Source organism: Delphinapterus leucas, chromosome 19, assembly GCF_059928025.1.
Source record: "Delphinapterus leucas isolate spDelLeu-1000000601 "Yukka" chromosome 19, BTC_Dleu_Yukka2, whole genome shotgun sequence".
In the NCBI taxonomy this organism is placed as follows: Eukaryota; Metazoa; Chordata; class Mammalia; order Artiodactyla; family Monodontidae; genus Delphinapterus; species Delphinapterus leucas.
In genome coordinates, this window is record NC_143147.1 from 37266450 (window position 1) to 37285920 (window position 19471).

The 19471-nt window shown below is 44.3% G+C and overlaps 1 protein-coding gene across 2 annotated transcripts in view; it reads left to right on the top strand.

The window, feature by feature from the left end:
• HLF (HLF transcription factor, PAR bZIP family member) overlaps positions 1-19149 on the top strand; it is a 54584-nt gene extending 35435 nt beyond the window's left edge. Inside the window, exons 3-4 of one of the 2 annotated variants that reach the window (XM_022552571.3) lie at positions 9620-9840; positions 14836-19149. In XM_022552571.3, the coding sequence (XP_022408279.2) occupies positions 9620-9840; positions 14836-15054 (440 nt within the window). In that variant the 3' untranslated portion in view covers positions 15055-19149. The remainder of the gene's footprint in view (positions 1-9619; positions 9841-14835) is intronic. The other variant, XM_022552572.3, reaches the window with a different exon arrangement.
• The last annotated feature ends 322 nt before the right edge of the window (positions 19150-19471 follow it).

Consider the following 19471-nt stretch of genomic DNA (forward strand, 5'->3'; position numbering starts at 1 on the left):
GAGGGAGGTGTGTGCTGGGGGGCTCAGGGAGGGACGTGCGGACTCCACACCCCCGCCCCCGAGTGGCCTCCCCACATCCTGCCCATCCCAGCCGGCCCCAGCGGACAGAGGAGGGAACAGTACTCTGCATGGGGGAGTGGCTGGCCCCAGGCCACAGAGCTATTTAGGGGCAAAGGCACCGTGAGTCCAGGTCTGTCTGTGCTTTCTGATGAATCGAGCCATCTCCCAGGACGGGTCAAAGTGAGGGACGAAGGCCAGAGCAGGAGCCTGGAACGGTGTTCCAGCTGTCTCTGCCCAAACCCAGACCCAGTATTAATTGGCATACTGATAATTCAAGGGTATAGACCTAAAACATGCCTCCCCCATGACGTGGCCTCTGCAGCCATATCCCATAACAGAATAAATGAGGCGTGGTCTCTGGCTATCCAGAATCTCTTTAAAGATGCCTGAGTGAGATGTAGTGTTGACAGGAGCCCTAGCCCTGAGGCTCATTAGTTGTTTTGTCATTGAAGGAGTGCTCTTGGCAGGAGCTCGCCATTCAGGAGGACCGAAGTAGTGGAGGAGGGAAGAGAGGGAAAGGAAATGGGGTGGCTGGCTGCCCGAAAGTTCCTGGGGCTCTTGTCCATAGCCGGAGGCATTTCTGCCTCCTTGGGGGACCATCTGCTGCCCAGGAACCTGGTGGGCCATGGGAGACTGAACCCCACCAACCTCCCACCAGCTTTCTGGTTGCATGACTTTGTGTATGGGTGTTGGGGGCGGATTTCACCTCTGACCCTCCACTTCGTCATTCATAAAATGTGGCGCAGGCTGATGGGTCAGTGGAACATTGTACTTGAGGCCAGGAGACCCAGGTCCTGATGCAAAACTCTCAGTTGAGAAGCACACAGTCCCTTGCTGTCCTTTGAAGCATTTACATGCTTAAGAACTTGGGCTTTAGAATCAGAAGAGTTGGGAGGTGAGATTCTGTTTCATGTACTAGTTGGGCAACCTTGGGCAAATCATTTAGCTTTCTGAGCTTGTCTTAAACTGTCTGGAAAATGGGGTTACTAATGATTCCACCTTCACACAGCTATCTATTTTTTTTTTAATTTCTTTATTTTATTATTTATTTTAGTTTGGCTGCATTGGGTCTTCATTGCTGCGTGCAGGCTTTTCTCTAGTTGGGGAGAGGGGGGCTACTCTTTGTTGCGGTGTGCGGGCTTCTCATTGCAGTGGCTTCTGTTGTTGTGGAGCACGGGCTCTAGGCGCGTGGGCTTCAGTAGTTGTGGCACTCGTGTTCAGTAGTTGTGGCTCGCGGCCTCTAGAGGGCAGGCTAAGTAGTTGTGGCTCACGGGCTTAGTTGCTCTGCAGCATGTAGGATCTTCCTGGACCAGGGCTCGAACCCGTGTCCCCTGCATTGGCAGGCGGATTCTTAACCACTGCACCACGAGGGAAGCCCCACACAACTATCTTGAGGATTAAGTGAGGTGATACACTGGCAGGGCCTTGGCGAGGGGGTGGTCCTCCCGGCCACTCATCACTGTGACTAACTGGTTACTCAGCGGGCAGGGGAGGCCTGTCTGCCAGCCCACGGGACTGCATTTCATTCGCCCTCTCAGTAAATGGTAACAGACAGACCCTTCCTAATGTGTACAAGTAATGGATTGGGCTGGCTTCTCGGTGCTGTGCTTTACCCATAGTTCTGTTGACAGCCTGTTACTGGGTGGAGAGAGTTGTTGGAAAAGAGCTGCTTTGATCAAAGTAATCTTTATAGAGGACCTTTCAGTGTATTTGGTCCACAATCACAGATAGCACTTAACTGGGCACCTTGTCTGGATATGGCACAAATGAAGTGTGTGTGTGTGTGTGTGTGTGTGTGTGTGTGTGTGTGTGAGAGAGAGAGAGAGAGAGAGAGAGGGAGAGGGAGAGGGAGAGGGAGAGGGAGGGAGGGAGGGAGGGAGGGAGAGAGAGAGAGGGAGAGAGAGAGAGAGAGAGAGGCGGTGGCAGGTGGGGATTTGTTTTTGCCTTGAAGTCAGTGTATCAGCTGAGTAAGGCTCAGGACACTTGAAAATTCTCAGGGTTATGACAGATTCCCAGCCGCTGGAGTTGAGAAGGACTCTTTCTAATATAATCTTTGGTTAAGCCTTTTCTTTCTCCTCTTCTTCCTTTCTGGGGGTTTGAATGGTCTTTTCTTGACAGTATTTAACACAGCCTCTTGAAGGTTATATATGTGCAAAGTGAAGCAAAGTCCATTTTTAGAGGATAATTTTTATTTCTGTCTTTGAAAGTAAACGTTGCTCATTATAGACAATTTGAAAAATATAACAAATAAAAAGAAAAAATAGTCCCTGTTCCCCACAACAGTCCTTGTTAGGAACCAGGGCTGTTTATCTCCAGTTACTCAGTAGTTAGTACTAAGCATCTTCTCCATGCAGGCTCCTTCTAGAAGCCAGGGATGCAGCAGCAAAGAAGACAAGGTCCCCGTTCCCTGGAGCTTACATGCAAATGGAAGGAGGTCACTGACAAAGGTCAACAAATACAAAAGATAATTTGGGTGGGGGGAGATAAATTTTGCAAAGGAAATGAAACAGGGTGGTTTGATAGGTGGTGAGTTGGGGCAGAGGAAAGTCAGAGGGTTTGAAGATGTGGCATTTGAACTGGTGTCTAAAGCATGCAGAAGGACCAGGCAGGCAGAGAACAGGGGGAAAGTGTTTAGGTGGAGGGAATACTAAGGACACAGGCCTTGGGGGAGGGAGGTGCCCTGCTTAGGGCAGTTGAGGAGCAGAAGGAAGGCCGGTATGGCTGGGCATGTGCGGTAAGGAGGGGCCTTGAGTGTTACCATGTGTGGCAGTGCAAAGCCTTTGGAGGGTTTGAGGTAGGGGGTGACCTGCATAGGTTTCTGTTTTTAGAGTGTTTCCTAGTGGCTGTGTGGAGAGTGCATTGTGGGGACTCCAGTGGAAGGAGGGGAACAGTAAGGAGGATGTGGAGAGATGCTCAAGGGAGAGACCGTGCCAGCTTGGATGAGGAGGCAGTCTTTTTACTTGATTTTTTTTTTAAGTATCTGGGATCATAGTATCTGTCTATCTCTCTATATATTTTGGCTTGCGGCTTGCAGAATCTTAACTCCCCAACCGGGGATCGAACCCAGGCCATGGCAGTGAAAGAGCTGAGTCCTAACCACTGGACCACCAGGGAATTCCCCACAGTATCTATACTTTATATTTGTGTTTACGTGGAGACTACTGATTGCTTTCCAGGCACTGTGCATTATGTTAAGCACTCTATAAATACCTTGTCTCATTCATGTCTCATGTAGCCCTATGAGGCGGGCATTGTAATCTCCATTTGCAGATGAAAAAACTGGAACTAAGAGAGGTAGGTTTAAAAAAAGGAAGAAAATTCACCAGTAGTTCCTGTCCTCACAACAGACCTTACTAGGAAATGCGGAATATTTCTTTCTGGCCCTTTATTCACAAACACCCAAGTTTATACCGTATAGGTGGTGGAATGAGAAATCAAACCTAAGTCTGACTCACTTCACAGCTTAACCACTACCCGGTACATTTTAAAACCTTACTGTGATATTAATGTTATTGTATAAGCATGTCCCCAAATATACTAGCTCAGCTTGTAGATCAGTCATCTCTTGCCATGACAGTGTTTACCAAACACTCACAAATACTTGGTAGCATACACACATGAGGGTTTATCGTTCACTCGTCTGAAATTGCTGTGGGTTGGTCAGGTAGCTCTGCTGATATTGGCTGGACTCGCACATCTCAGGAACAAGTGATCTGGGCTGACCTAGACTGGCCTGCCCCACGTGCCCTTCACACCCCCGAGGAGGCTAGACCAAGCATGTGTATATGGTGGTGACGAAAGTGCTGCAGAGAACCAGCAGGACATGCAAAACCTCTTTAGGCCCAGCCTCAGAACTGACACTCTGTCACTTCTGCCACAAGGCCAGCCCAGATTCAAGGGGTGGGGAAATAGACTCAGCCTGGAACTGCAGAGTCACGTGGAACAGGACATGGGTAGAGGGAGGGATGAGACCTCTGGCCATTAGGACATTGTTGCCTTTGCAGAGTGCTTGTTGGACAAGTTAACAGGTTCCTGCCATCGGAATAGAGACTAGCTAAATCATCCTCAGAGTTCAGAAAGCCTGCATCCTTAGGGTGTACTTTTGAGGCCTTTATTTAATCTCCGTACCTAGCATGGTAACACTTTACATACCCTCGAGTGTTACTGCAGTCTTCTAAGTTAATTGGCACCCTGTAATGTAAGGATTCTCGGAAGCAGGGTGTTTTGCAGTGAAGGGAGCCCCGATGATGGTTCTCTTCTGAAAGCAGTTGGTACAAAGAGGGTCAGAAGTGCTATTTCAAACTCAAATTATGACTCTCTAGGGTCAAAGAGGTCGTGAGAAGCAAACAGACCGCAGACTGGTTATGGGAAGGAGAGGAAGATCATGAACCAAACTGAATCACAAGGAATTTCACCCATCAGTTCTAATAGAGAACCCATGGGCCAAAACCAAATCGTTTTCTCCCTTCTCAGCATTCTTTATAGAGGATAATGTTCCTCAGCTGGCTGATGCTCGTCAGTGGTAACACTAGGATATGGTGTCTGTCCTGACAGTACGGCTGTGTTTAACTTCCTGAGTGGGGAGCACATCAGAAAGGTTGGAGATGCTGTAGTTAGTCTTGAGGGTTAAATCGTAAATGTAGCTACAGTTTATTACTTTGTTGCAGCCATAAGCTAAAGAAATAAACCATCAACTTCAGATTGGGACACAGAACACAGATTGTGGCTGTACCCATTCATTGATGACTTCTAGCTAATCAGCTAATTGAACGTGAGATGCTAAATTCTTGTTAAGTATGTAAGAATAAAAAACATCCTATCTTCAGTTATGCTATTTGGAGGTTTAGGCATGCCTACTCTATGACAAAAGTGGAGGCCAATTTTGGGTTTGAAGGTAACTTCTAATCTTCTAGATTTAAGCCCTTTGTTCCACCCTTTCCACCAGAAATCCTCCTTGGCTCTCCTGGAAGTGACTTTCATTAAGATGCTTTTAAAAAGAAGAAAACAATGTTCCAGCAAACTGCAGAGTCTACACCGTGGGGTTGATCCTGTCCACCCCTGATATTTCAAAGAAAGCCTTGGAGAAATACCAAGCTCAGACTTAACAAATACAGGAAAAAACCACATGATCATCTCAACAGATACTAAAAAAGTCATTTGAGGAAATTTAATATGTGATTTCTGATTTTAAAAAAACAACTCTCAGTGCAGTAGGGCTGGAAGGGTTGGAAATGCCTTAGCTTGTCAAACTGTTATCTGCTAGGATTCTATAATAGACCTTAAGGATATGAAGCATTAAAAGTTTTTTCATTAAAGTCTGGGACAAGCAGGGACCTCCAGTCTCATCCCTTTTACCTATTGCCTTGCAGAGCCCAGCCAGTGCAGGGAGGTGTTTTTTTTTTTAGGTAGGAATTATAAACATTGAGGCAACAACTATCTCTAGAGGCAGAAAAGATTATTTACCTAGAAAACTCAGAGAAGTTAGAACTATTAGAACTAATAAGGGAGTAAAGTGGCTGGATATAAACCCAGCATTTTAAAACCAGTAGCTTCTTATATGTCAGCAGTAACCAATTAGTAAGTCTAACAAGGGAAATTTACATTAGCAACAATTATGAGAAAACATTGAAGGGATAAACTTAGCAAAAAATGTGAAAGTTTAAAGTGAAGAAAACTGTGAAACTTAAAGATGTAAGAAAAAGAACAAAAAGTAAAAATGGGGAGTATACTAAGGTTATATTGAATATTTAAAAGGTATCAGTTGTCCCTAAATTTACCTATGGCTTTCATGCAATCTTCATTCAAAAATTCCATTAATAATTTTAAATATAACTTAATATATCCTGAAATTCATCTAGAAGAGTGTAAGAATACTGAATAAAATTTTACGAAAAGAACAATAAAGAAGGAAGAACTTGCCCTATCAAATATCAAACCTTACTTACCATTATATTAAGACACTTGGACAATACTGTGTAATGCCCCTTGCATGTACTTTATACAAAAATAAATCTTAGGTGATTCAAAATCCTAAAAATATAAATTAATTATAGTTGTATTAGAGAAAAGTATAGAGTAATATATGTACACACACGTATGTACACACGTATATGTATACATACATACTTGTATACGTGTATGCATATAATTTGGGGATAGAGAAGGTATGAAATTAGAAGCCATAAAGGAGAAAATTTTAAGACATTATTACCATGTTACAGTGTAAGATCTTGTCAGTAGTGCAAAACTCTATAAGCAAAGTTAGAAAACAAACAGTCTGGGAGAAAATATTTTCTACAAATAAAACAGATGAAAGGATTATATCCATCGTCTATAAAGAGTTCTTTCTATAAAGAATTCTTACAAATGAATAAGCAACAAAATCCATTTAAAAAGAAGCAAAAGATATGAAGAGGGTGGTATACAGGAGAAGAAATGGATCCAATGGACATGTGAGATGCTCAGTCTCACTAGTAACAAGGAAATGTAAATTCAACAATAGTGATATTTGTATATATCAGATTGGCAATATTTTAAAAATTAATATTTAATTGTACAAAACTGCACTCTTAGAAATGTTGGTACAACTATAAATAGATAAGATTCAGCAATGCTTTTAGAAATATAAAATATACATGTCTTTTGCATGAACAGTCTCACTTCTAGATATCCCTTCTATAAAAATACTCACATATCTAAAAATCCTTCCATTGGGGAATGATTAAGTAAATTGTTACATATCCAAGCTATGGAATACTACTCACCCTTTAAAAAGAACAGAGTAGTTCTGTTTGTACTAACATGGGAAATTGCATATGGTATACTGGTATATTGAAAAAGTAATTTAAGATCTGTGGGTAGAATAATCCTATTTGGGTTAAATCATTTATATGTAAAAACCAAGGATTGAGAGGTTCACACCAAGCAGTTAAGGGTGGTCTCCTCTGGGAAGAGCAGCAAGGTAGATTGGGGGCAAGGGAGACACATTTCTGCATTTGTTGAAATTTTGCAATGAACATCTTTGGTAATTTAAAAAAATTAACGTAGGGCTTCCCTGGTGGCGCAGTGGTTGAGAGTCCGCCTGCCGATGCAGGGGACACGGGTTCATGCCCCGGTCCGGGAAGATCCCACATGCCGCGGAGCGGCTGGGCCCGTGAGCCATGGCCTCTGAGCCTGTGCGTCCAGATCCTGTGCTCCGCAACGGGAGAGGTCACAACAGTGAGAGGCCCGCATACCGAAAAAAAAAAAAAATTAATGTAATGATGCATTCTTAACTTGAAAATTCTTATATTAAAAATTTGCAAATCCACAAAAGGTAGGACAAAATAATAAAGCTCTTCCTCCCTCTCAGTGATACTGTGGACATTTAGGAATAAAGGGGGAAAAATGAGTCCAGCAGAGTTAATACAGTAGAAAATATAGACAAACAAGATGATGCAAGGGTATCTTGGGAGAAAAGAGACCCGGCTGTGTTTCTCATGTACTTTGCTGGTTGCTCTGTGATGCTGGGGAAGCTATTGAAAGCCATTGACTCGTCTGTGGTCCAGTTAGGTTTTCTCTGTGCTGCAGGTAGGGCTGACCTACTTCCACTGGGAGAAAGGGCTTGAGAGAAAGAATGCAGATAAAGCTTCTGCCTAAATGTGAAGTGTTATTGTTAGAATGTTCATGAATGAATGTCAGCGCCCAGCATCTCAGAGGGCCCCCGTTAAATGAGGAGTATTCTTTGTAGAAGCAGAACTCTGAAGTAGGCACCACCGTGAGGAGTGGGGTGGGGATAAAATAGAGAAAACATGAAAGACCATGTGGTCTGGTAGAGGAGGGTGTGTGTGTGTGTAAACCTTAACATGTATAAATCAATAAAGGGGATTTAAATACAACATAATTAACAGAATACTGAAGTACTAGGGAAGAACTTGAAGTAACTTTGAGCAATTAGATTTGGGAAATATTAATTAAGACATGCTTCCAGAGGGGAGCAGAGGGTGTATCTACCTGTGGGTGTGTGTATGTGATGCGGGGGTGACGCATGGGGCGTGGTGGTTGAACTGAGAGGGCATTGGGTAGCTTTATTATTAAGTTCAAAGAGAGTTTCTAAAGGGAAAGTAAAATACCTGTTTGACTCAGATATGGTCCATTTTGTAAGGCAATGTCGAGAGGCACAAGATCAAATTTAGCTTGACCCCATCCAGTGCAGAACTCAGCAGCCTCTAGAAGCTGGAGCTGAACTGAGCGAGGCTAATGAGAAATCTCCATCCTCTGCCAATGCCTTGGGACCCATCTCTTCCTCTTTGGCAAGCAGGATACAAAGAGAGCTCAAAGCAGAGTGGGGACCAAAAGGTCCCCAGAACGTTCATTCTGCAAGCTCCCCACCAGGCCTTTCCGGAAAACAGACGAGCCTGGTTTCACAGGTTAGCCAGAAAGCAAGTCGATGGCTTTGCCCTTCAACCCGGGGTAGTTTCTAATGGCACCTACAGGATACTCCGCATGGCGTCCAGCCTTCAGCAGTGAGGGAGAAGAGGACGTGTGCTAAGCCGAGCTGAGCTGTATCCTCTCATTTATTCTCTGGGCGTGAAAGGGGTGATTGTAAAATTCAAATGGAACTAGAAGTTGAGGTTCAGAGCTCCCCACATAAACGCTGCAGTCTGTTATTCCAAAATGCAGTCCACCCTCTTTCGAGGACCTTTGTGCGTTTCAGTGGTTTGGTTTGCAGAACCGTCAAGTGGAAGTTAGATCATCTCCGTTGCATCTTTTCCATTTTGCTCAATATTCCTTGAATGCACACATGGGTTAGCACCACAGCCTGGTAGCTCATCTCCTGTCTCCAGTCCTGCCCCCTTCAGTTCACTCCTCACACTTCTTTCCACACTTCAGCTCTGCTTCTCACTTCAGTGCTCAGAAGCCCTCAGTGACATTCAAGGCCTTTTATAACATCCCTACTGCCCACCTTCCTTGACCACGTCTCTTGCATTTATGCCTCTCTCCTTTCCATCTTGTGTTCTGATACAGCTACCCAAGACTACTTGTGGTTCCTCAAAAATGCAACCCTCTTTCTTGTATCTGTCCCTGGATTACCGTTTTTACTAATTACTGTGTGTCTCAAGACGCCGCTATACCAAGCATCTTCTCTAGGAGTGTTCCCTAACCTGCTTCGGGTTATGTCCTTTCCCCCCACACTCTGGAAGCACGTGTGGTTTCCTTTCATCCCTTCACTATATCTCACTGGCTAGTTTTGGTCTGATTCCCTGACTCACCTGGAAAACACCTTAAAGGTAAAAAAGAGTACCTGACACATAGTTGGTGCTTCATGAATATGTTGTAGGACGGAATGAATGCATGTATTTTTTAATTTAGTTTGTGAATATGTGTATGTGGGTCCTTGTTTTCCCTGATCTGACATGAGTAAAGCCATTCAGCCTGCTGTGCCTCAGGAACGATGTTAGAGTCACATTTAAGTAAGTTTAAGACTCTTGCCCTCATCCTCATACTTGAGCATCATCAAGTAGCTGTCTCCTGGGCCTCCATAGAGTGTGCATGAATTAAAACTCCTGTGTTGTTCCAGGCCAGCTGTTGCCAGCCAACCGCAATACTCCGAGCCCCATTGACCCTGACACCATCCAGGTCCCGGTGGGCTATGAGCCAGACCCGGCCGACCTTGCCCTCTCCAGCATCCCTGGGCAGGAAATGTTTGACCCTCGCAAACGCAAGTTCTCTGAGGAAGAACTGAAGCCACAGCCCATGATTAAGAAAGCTCGCAAAGTCTTCATCCCAGATGATCTGAAGGTAAATTGGAACTGGTAATTAGGCTGTGGGCAAGTGGAGAGTGGGATCAAGAGGCAGATTAAAAGGGTGACCCCAGGAAAATCACACAAGCTAGTGAACAAAGACTTGTGATTTCTGATCCCATTTCTTGGCACGTGGCGAGGCAAGTTGCTTCCTCTCTGGGTGTCTTCTGAACTATGCCTTCCATATCTTGATAATGCATAGATATAAGGAAAAGCAATAAAATGGAGTGCTTTGCAGCCCATGAAGGAAGCAAACCCACTACAATCTGCAAGGAAACCTATGAAAGCCCTAATAAAATCAAACCAGGATCTTTCAAGGTTGAAAAGAGAAAAAAAACAATTATTTGGGAAGGGCATCTGGACCTCATAGTCTCCAAGGGTTACCTTTCCTTTGGGAATTTAACACTAATTAACTGCTTCCATTTCTCTGTAGGCCTCAGGGAGTAACAGCCAGAGACAGGACCTCTCTCCACATTGCCAGACTTGGATGCTAGGGTGGGACTTTTAAGGAAGCTGGTGGGTTTCCTGACACTATTTATAAGTAATATTCACTCTGTGTCTCAAGTAAAGATCACTTGAGTATCTCAACAAAAGGTTAATTTGGGGTTGGTTTTTCTCTACTGTGTTGAAGGCACACATTATTTATAAAGGAAAATAGCCTTACCTTAGGAAATCAGATACAACTTAAAATTAATCTGACACATTTAATGATACCTTAGGAAGAGAATTCTTTCTAAACTTACGCCACGCCTACTAATACCAAAATAGAACCATTTTTGATTACCCATTGCTTAGAATTTTTTGTGTTTATGTTGCTTTCCAATCATATGGACAATAGAGATATGATTGTATACATTCAAGGCATTGGAAGCAGACATAATTTTCTAACTGCTGACCACCATTTCTCAAACCTAAATATGGTTCACATGAAGAGACACTCCTGTTGGGAAAATGGGAGTTTGGGACATTGTCCTGGAACTGATTTAGACCATTTACTTCTGCTTTTCACATATACAAAGAGCACTGGAGGAAAATGTACCCGGCAGATTTAAGTCACTGCTGTCATCCAATACCTCAGATTACCTTCAGTGATGCAGAATCATAAAATGTCCGGGTTTTGGGACTTCCCTGGTGGTGCAGTGGTTAAGAATCCACCAGCCAATGCAGAGGACATGGGTTCGAGCCCTGGTCCGGGAAGATCCTACATGCCGCGGAGCAACTGTGCCTGTGCACCACAACTACTGAGCCTGCACTCTGGAGTCCGCGAGCCACAACTGCTGAGCCCGTGTGCCACAACTACTGAAGCCCACATGTCTAGAGCCCATGCTCCACAACAAGAGAAGCCACCACAAGGAGAAGCCCTCTCACCACAACGAAGAGTAGTAGCCCCCGCTCGCTGCAACTAGAGAAAGCCAGCACGCAGCAACAAAGACATAATGTAGCCAAAAATAAATAAATAAATAAATTTATTAAAAAATAAAATGTCCCTTTTAAAAGGGACCTCAGAGATTCACTGGACCAAAGTGATCATTTTACCACTGAGGAAATGGAGACACAGAAAGGTAGAGGTGAGCACTGCTAGTTAGTGTAAGGCCCAGCTTCGTCCCCAAGTCGGCTAGCTTCCAGAAAGGTCACTGAAGCACGTTGGCCCTGACAGGAGCTACATCGGGAGCCTTTGGGTGACAAACCAATAGCTGTCACCCTGAGAATCAAAAGAGAAAGTGCATAGTAAAAACACCAGAAAATTGAAGCTAGTCAGGGAATCGATGGTTAGACTAAGATGGGGTAAGAAAGGGGCCCCGTGGGATTAGGTCCTGGGTGATTAGGCATCTTCTTTCGGCTCATGCTTTTCCTCATCTTGTGTTCTTAGCCATACAATTCTGTGTGCATTTTGGAACTTGCCTCTTAAACTAAACTGGGGAGCCCATTCAGTAGGGATTTCCTCTTGAATGGAGGCAAGTTTGAAGGGATGCTGCTGAGCAGTAGATACAACTTCCAGCCAGACCTGCACATGGTCTCCAAATTTACAAATTTAAAGCAAAGAGCAAGCTTACTTAATTACCCTGGTAACCTCAGCAACAAAGAGGCCACGTGAAAAACGTCTGTGCTGGAATTATGCATGTTACTGCCACCGTGGCTGGGCCTGGCCTTCTCACGTGCCAGTGAGGGGAGCAGGCAGGAACACTGTCCTGCCAGGTGTCCCTGGATTCCTTCAGTTGTGAGTAAAGTCTCAGGCCCCAGAGCATGAGCAATGGTGAAGCAAGAAGCAGAGCTGTAAGATGTGGCAGGAGGACTGAGCTGGGTGGGGCAGGTGACCTCCAGCCCTGGATGAGCAGACCAAGTGAGTGAAGTGGCTCTCCCTGCCACTGCCTGCACCCTCTCTCTGGAGCCATTCATTTGGGTTAGCGGGCAGCCCCAGGAGGATGAAGGGCTGGCATGCTGATTCCTAGCTGAGAATCAGTTTAATCGCCTTGGTGTCTTTCAAACACCCATTCATTCACTTGATAAATATTTTTCAAATGCTAGTGTCTGCCAGGTCCGATGTCAGGGCCTGGGGATTCCAAGGTGAGCCACTAGTGACATTGTTCCTGCCCCCAAGTGAGAAAAAGGGAGTGCTGACATGTCAGGGGGGGCCTGCTGGGCAGAGGTGTCATCAAACACCAGACCCTCAAGAAGATGGGACTGGACTGAGGAGTTCTTTGCCAGGTAGGGGTACCTCCGTAGCCAGATGGCATCTGCCCCTGGGAGATAGAGGGAAAGGGTACAGGTGATGTATCAGCCCCACTCAGTATCCTGCTCTCCCCACCCCCCATTTCTGTGCTGACAAAGGTGGGAAAGCTGGTTTTTCTTGTCTGGGACAGTCCTCCTATCCTATCCAGTCCTCCTATCCTCCGGTCCTATTCCCAGCTCCCCTCCCACCTGAGATGGTCCCCATTCCACACCTTGCCCAGCTCATCTGCACATGTGGACAGGTGAGGCTGGGAAATGAAAGCACCTTAGAAGTGAGAAGAGCTCAGAAACTGGTTGCTACACTGAGGTCAGCTGGTGACTCCCTTGGTCCTTAAGACCTGGTCACAAACCACCAAGTCCATGGCCTACGGTGGTACCGCTTCCCCATCCTCCTGCGCGCCGCACACAGCTTCTCCTTGTTCTCATGTAACCCTTCTCTCCCCGGCCCCTGTGTGCAGGTTCTGATACATCCTAAGCCAACCCCTCTTTCCAATCATCTTGGAAACTACACTCCTGGGAACACTAATGAGTATGGTAGATTCACTGATTGACCAAGGGGGTGGAATTGGGGCTTACAAAGTAACGCAGACAACTTCCATCAGAGCTGGAGCTTTCACTGTTGTTAATGTGCCTTAGGCTGTCTCACCCCTGTGGAGTCTTGTGGTCTCTCAGCTCCTCCCAGCTTCTCTGGGCCAGCGCCCTAGTCTCTCACCCCTTCCTCCCGCCTCTGCACCCTTTCTGAAGGAAAGCAACAAATCCTGCCCCAAGCTTAATTATCCAGGTATTTTCCAAAGGACAGCCTCCTCTCTAAGAAGAATTCTGGCACTAGCTATTATGAAGATCACCTTTTTCACTTTGTTACACATTATTATGAAATGTATAGCAAGCTGGGAGTGGTTTATAAATAAGAGAACAGTACTAGCCTGTGAAGGGCAGATAGAAGGTGCCTGCATATGCTTTCTGTCTCACACTTCCTGTCTTTGTGCTGGGCAAGTGTTGGCTCAGGATAAATGGCAGAGATGGCACAGACCACTGACCTTGGACTTTGCTCGCAGCCTTGGCCTCAAACCATGTGACCTCCTCCAGTGCCAAATGCCTCTTGGAATCCTGGGGGAGGGGAAGAACTGGCTCACTCACTTATTCTGGGTGGCACATAACTGCAGGTATTAGCTTTGCTAGGATTGAGGAATTTACTGTTGCAAGTTGTTAAGAAAAGGGGGTTGCAAAACCCACCAGGTGGCACCATACATGGAAGAAGACTTCCATTTCTTAGTCCTCCTAGGAAGGTTTTCCCTTTTTTGGCAGTGATGGGGGGTGGGGTGGGGAAAGGAGGGATTGCTTTCATGTTGACCACAGTTAAACATCACTTAGGCTAAGACAGCCTAGAAAACAGTTAAACAGGAAATTCGAGTAAATTATTTAAATGTTAGCCACCAGTATGAGTGTATTGATCAGTGGCAGGTGGAACTTTTTTTATTTGTTTTTAATTGCCAAAGTATACATGCCCATTATAGAATATTCTAGTAGTTCAGGAGGATATAAAATAAAAGGTGAAAGATCCTACCTCTCTCCTTGGCTCCCTCCTTCAATCCCCTTTCCGAAGCCACCACTTTTAATGGCCGCGTGGAAACCTTCTGGGCCTCTGTCTATGAATATATACTGTTATAATTTTTAAACCAAAGTGGGATGAGGAACCTATTGATCTGCAAATTGCCACTGTTTCTACCCACGTAGTGATATGTCGCTAGCATCTTTCTGGTTCAGCGGGATCATTATTTTTAACCGTTGTGTGAATCTATCATGATGTAGTTATTAAAGCTCCTGATAATTAGGGGGGGGTTGCCCATTATTTTCTATTACAAACAATGCTGCGGTAAAAATTTGGTGCCCGTGTGTGCGCACGTGCCTGAGGACTGCGCTAGGGTGCGAGCCCAGAGGCACGGTGCAGATACCGCCAGGTCGCCTTTCAACAATACTGTATCAACTTATTCAGGAAAGCACGCTCCCAGGGAAGAAAAGGGTTTAACATTTCCAGCAAAGAGAGGGAAGGAGTTAGGCTTGTCCTTCAGGGAGTGCGGGAGGCTAGGCTTCGCTTGGGGACGTGCGCTCTGTTGGGCGGGAGAGGCGGCCCGGCGAAGGGCGGGTGCCCTCGGCTCGCAGAGCCGGAGCCGGAGCCTGGGACGGTGGGGATGCGGAGCCCGGTGGGGATGCGGGACGCAGGCCGAGGTCTAACCGCGTCGGTGTGTGTTTCCCCCGCCCCGAGCAGGACGACAAGTACTGGGCGCGGCGCCGGAAGAACAACATGGCGGCCAAGCGCTCGCGTGATGCGCGGCGCCTCAAGGAGAACCAGATCGCCATCCGCGCGTCCTTCCTGGAGAAGGAGAACTCGGCGCTGCGCCAGGAGGTGGCCGACCTGCGCAAGGAGCTGGGCAAGTGCAAGAACATCCTGGCCAAGTACGAGGCCCGGCACGGGCCCCTGTAGGCCGGCGTCCGCGGGCGGCCTCAGGCCCCGGACAGGGGTCTCCTGGTTGATTGCACCGCACCTACCGACCTTCCTGACATCAGCACTTTACCAGATGCATCAACAGGACGGACTCACATTTTGGCGTGGGTGTGTGTATGTGCTTGTGCTCATGTGTGGTCAACGTGTGTGTGTGTGTGTGTGTGTGTGTGTGTGTGTGTGTGCGCGCGCGCGCGCGCGCGCGCGTCCCTTTGCACTTGCCATTTTGATAGCCCTCCATCGTCTTTTAGTTCCAAAATGAAAGGTGCCATGTTTTTACTGGACTGCGGAGACCTCTCGTGGGTTTCCTGACCCCCTTCCTCCTCCACTCCTGCCCTTTTCGCGTGGCTTCATGTTGGCACTTACCTACTCTTCCAGGACCCTCTGGTTGGGTTCACTAAGAAGGGCCCTGGTGAAATAGTAGATCTCGGTTTTCAAGACCACAGGCTCTTGTTTCTGTTTAATCTGTAAGTTACCATGCTAATAAGGTGCACAGAATAATTTAGCACTACACTGCAGCTCCATTCAGTTACAGGTTGCTTCCCTCCTATCTTCAGTTTTGGTGATAATCGTCTTCAAATTTAAAGTGCTGTTTAGATTTATTAGATCCCATATTTACTTACTGCTGTCTACTAAGTTTCCTTTTAACTCTACCAACCCCAGCAAGTAAGAGTACTATTATAGAACACAGAGTGTGTTTTTGCACTGTCTGTACCTAAAGCAATAATCCTATTGTACGCTAGAGCATGCTGCCTGAGTATTACTAGTGGACGTAGGATATTTTCCCTACCTAAGAATTTCACTGTCTTTTAAAAAACAAAAATTACAGTAATGCATTTGAGCATGACCAGAACATCCCCAGGACAGAGAAGCAGAGGGAAATGCCAGGTCTAAGAACGAGGGGTTAACTTATCAGTATACAGCCAAAAAAATGCATCTTGGAACAGTTTTTGACATTGATGTGTTTGCTTTTGTTTTCTCCTCTTTCCCATACCCTTAGCCCCCAGTTTTCTAGTTAACTTTTTCCACATCCCTCTTGATATTCAATACAATTCAATTAAGATTCAGTTTTCCCCATTTTTTGTAATATATATGTTTTTGTGAATTATACCTTGTCGTTTTTAAAAATCAGTCAGTTAAGTTAATAAGTTGATGTTTTGTAAAACCCTTTTTCCTAGTGGTGTCATTTTTGAATGCTTCATAAATTAATGATTTTGGAGCTTATGTTTCTTATTCTCTGTTTGCTTTTGAACGTATGTGCTCTTATAAAATGGACTTCTGAAAAATGAATGTAAAAGACACTGGTGTATCTCAGAAGGGGATGGTGTTGTCACAAACTGTGGTTAATCCAATCAATTTAAATGTTTACTGTAGACCAAAAGGAGAGATTATTAAATTGTTTAATGTTTATACAGAGTAATTATAGGAAGTTCTTTTTGTACAGTATTTTTCAGATATAAATACCGACGATGTATTTTGGAAGACATATATTATATATAGCAAAGAGAAAAGGAAAACTATTCCATGTTTTAAAATTATATAGCAAAGATATATATTCATCAATGTTGTACAGAGAAGAAGTGCTTGGGTGTTTTTGAAGTCTTTAATATTTTAAGCCTATCACTGACACATCAGCATGTTTTCTGCTTTAAATTAAAATTTTACAACAGTATCGAAGCTTGCTGTGACAAATTCTGCTCTAAAACATCAAAGGAGCTTTCTTATTTCCTATTAGGTCTCAGAAAGAAGTCAGTTAACATCACCCAAAAGCACAAAATGGATGTTAGTCAAATATTTATTGGACGATACAGTGTTTTTTAGGAAAAGCATGTGCCACAAAAATGTTCACTTCAAAATTATGAGTTCCTGGAATGGAACATCACTGCAAGCATCCCAAACAATTCTGTTCTCCTCTGTGAGCACGTGCATCTGACGCAGTATAAGGTTAATATTGGTGCTATGTGGATGGTTTATAATTTAATAGATGTTTTGACTTTAAAGACAATTGTTCTTTTGTTTCACTAACTTGTGTCGAGAGATTCTGCTGTTGTTGCAAAGAAACATTTTCCGCAAGATTAAAATACCCTTTAATCAGTGGGGTTTTCTAGTTTCCTGTGTCCAGAGTATGTAATTCTTTAGTGACCTGGTGGTCTCCTTGTCAATCCGTCAGCAGTGCTCCTCTCATAGTGTCATAGTCTTGGAAAATCTGAATAGTAAAATATTCCTGCTAGGTATCCATTTTGTCCCAAGATACAGATTATGGTGGGAGATGGGAGAGTATTGGAATTGAAATACATTGTTCAGGTAAATAACCAATAAAATAAACAAGACCTTTGGCAAACTTAAGCGGAACTGAATAAGTGTTATTCAGAGAAACAAGTGGACATGGAGTTGGCCTTTTTATACGTAAAGAGACTAATTGCAGCAGAATTGTTAAATCGTCACTAAAACAGAAACAAATGACATCTTTAAGTGGAGAAGTGTTGAAGGATTGTACTGAAGACCATCTAAATTCATTGACGTTTAAAATGGTAGCTGAAAAAACTGTATTTGAGTACTGGTCTTTCTGAAATTAGGTTGTTTGTATCAAATGAGCATCATAAATGTTTTCTGCAGAAGAAATAAGATCACAATAAAACATTCTTTGGCGTGCCAAGGGAGGTTTCAGAAACCTACCTCGTCTTAAAAATTTAAAAACTTTGGAGTCTGTATAGGTGCCTTATATGTAGGTTATTGTCACCACACACATGAGCACTCAACCCCTGGACTCACTGCCTTCTGTCCAGGGCAGTCAACTAGTAAATAAAGCAGTTCTGCTAAATGGTATGGGAAGCCCGGCCCAATTTGGAATGACTTGGATCATCCAGGGTCAAATGAGTTCTGCAGACTGAAGCTATTAAAAGAGTCCTGTTGTAATTTTTCACCTTTTCATCATAAGCATCTTTCAGAGATTAATTACTTGGCCATTAAAAATGAATCCAAATCATATTATGCCAACATCATTTAGACATGATTGGGAATGAGCGGCCTAGAACTTCCTGACAAGGTCACATCTTCATTTCTTTTGACTAGACTTGCGAAGAAAGGCAAAAATTGGTCAGCCTATCCTTCTGCTTGTGCCGCCTTGAGGACATAGGTAGGGAATGGGAGGGAGGTAAGTGATCACTTCCTCCCCTTGAGAAAGTGGCCACTTTTGACCATTCAAAACCCACAGTGAGCAGGATAGTGACAGGCCTTTCATCTTCAAATATAACAGACCACTGTGAAACCATCCTTTGAAGCAGAAGGACCATTTGTTTGAGGAGCGTGCAGACGGAATTCTGGCATTGGGTGGGGAGGAAGCTGTATGAGAAAGCCCAGAGGTTCCTTCCAACTCACCAGTTTTGTGAGGGAACTCACAATAATTCTGCATGTACATTTGAAAGGTCTTGAGTCTGTTTTCAGAAGAGTCAAGAAGAATTTTAAGTAGAGTCCTTCCCACCTCCCACCCCCACCCCAAAGTAAAACAAAGGTCATTCTGTAAAACGCAAGGAGTTTATCTACTTTTCCCCTAATGTTCCTTTTAGGAAAACTCAAACTTGATCAGCGTTAGTCAGACCAATCCCAGAAGGTGGTAGACACCTGCTCTCAGTCCGCCAGCTTCCTGCTGAGGGCTTCTAGGCCCCCACTGGGAAGGCCAAGATCTCCTCTAGGTTTTCTCTACAATTAACAATGTCATTTTTAAATGAGCAAAGCCATGTCTTCAATCTTGATGCATTGGATTTGGCAACTAAAGTCAGTACATTTTGCAAAGGGCCAAGTGTATGTAGAGGAATGTGTGTGTGTGTGTGTGTGTGTGTGTGTGTGAATAGTTAAGGTATAAAATCTTTCATTTTGGAGCACCTTACCGAACATAACAATAATCACTGTTATCCTTTTGGCAACACCACAAAGATTGCATCTGTTAAACAGGTACAAGTTCACTTGAGGTCAGTGTAATTGTACACCATGGTATTGGTGGTGTTTATTGATGATAAGTCCAAACCTTTATCTGTCTGTTATTCTTAATGTTTAATAAACTTTGGATTGTTTCCTGTCTTTATTTTTGTTGACAGTCTGCTGGAAATTAGATTCTGTTCCCAATTCTATCATAAAGAAGCCATTGACAGAGATTAATTACATAGATGATAAAGTAATAATACTATATAGTTAGTGAAAAATCAACATTTATTGAGTACTTACATGCCAGGCACTATGCTGAACACTTGCATGGAATATTTTATTTAATCCCATGTCAACCCTATGAGGTAGGGACAATTGTTATCTCCATTTACAGAAGAAAGATAGAAGGTTCGGGAGCTTAAGTGGCTGGTAGAAGTGACAGAAAAGAGCTCTGATCCATCAAATGAGTGTCATTTAG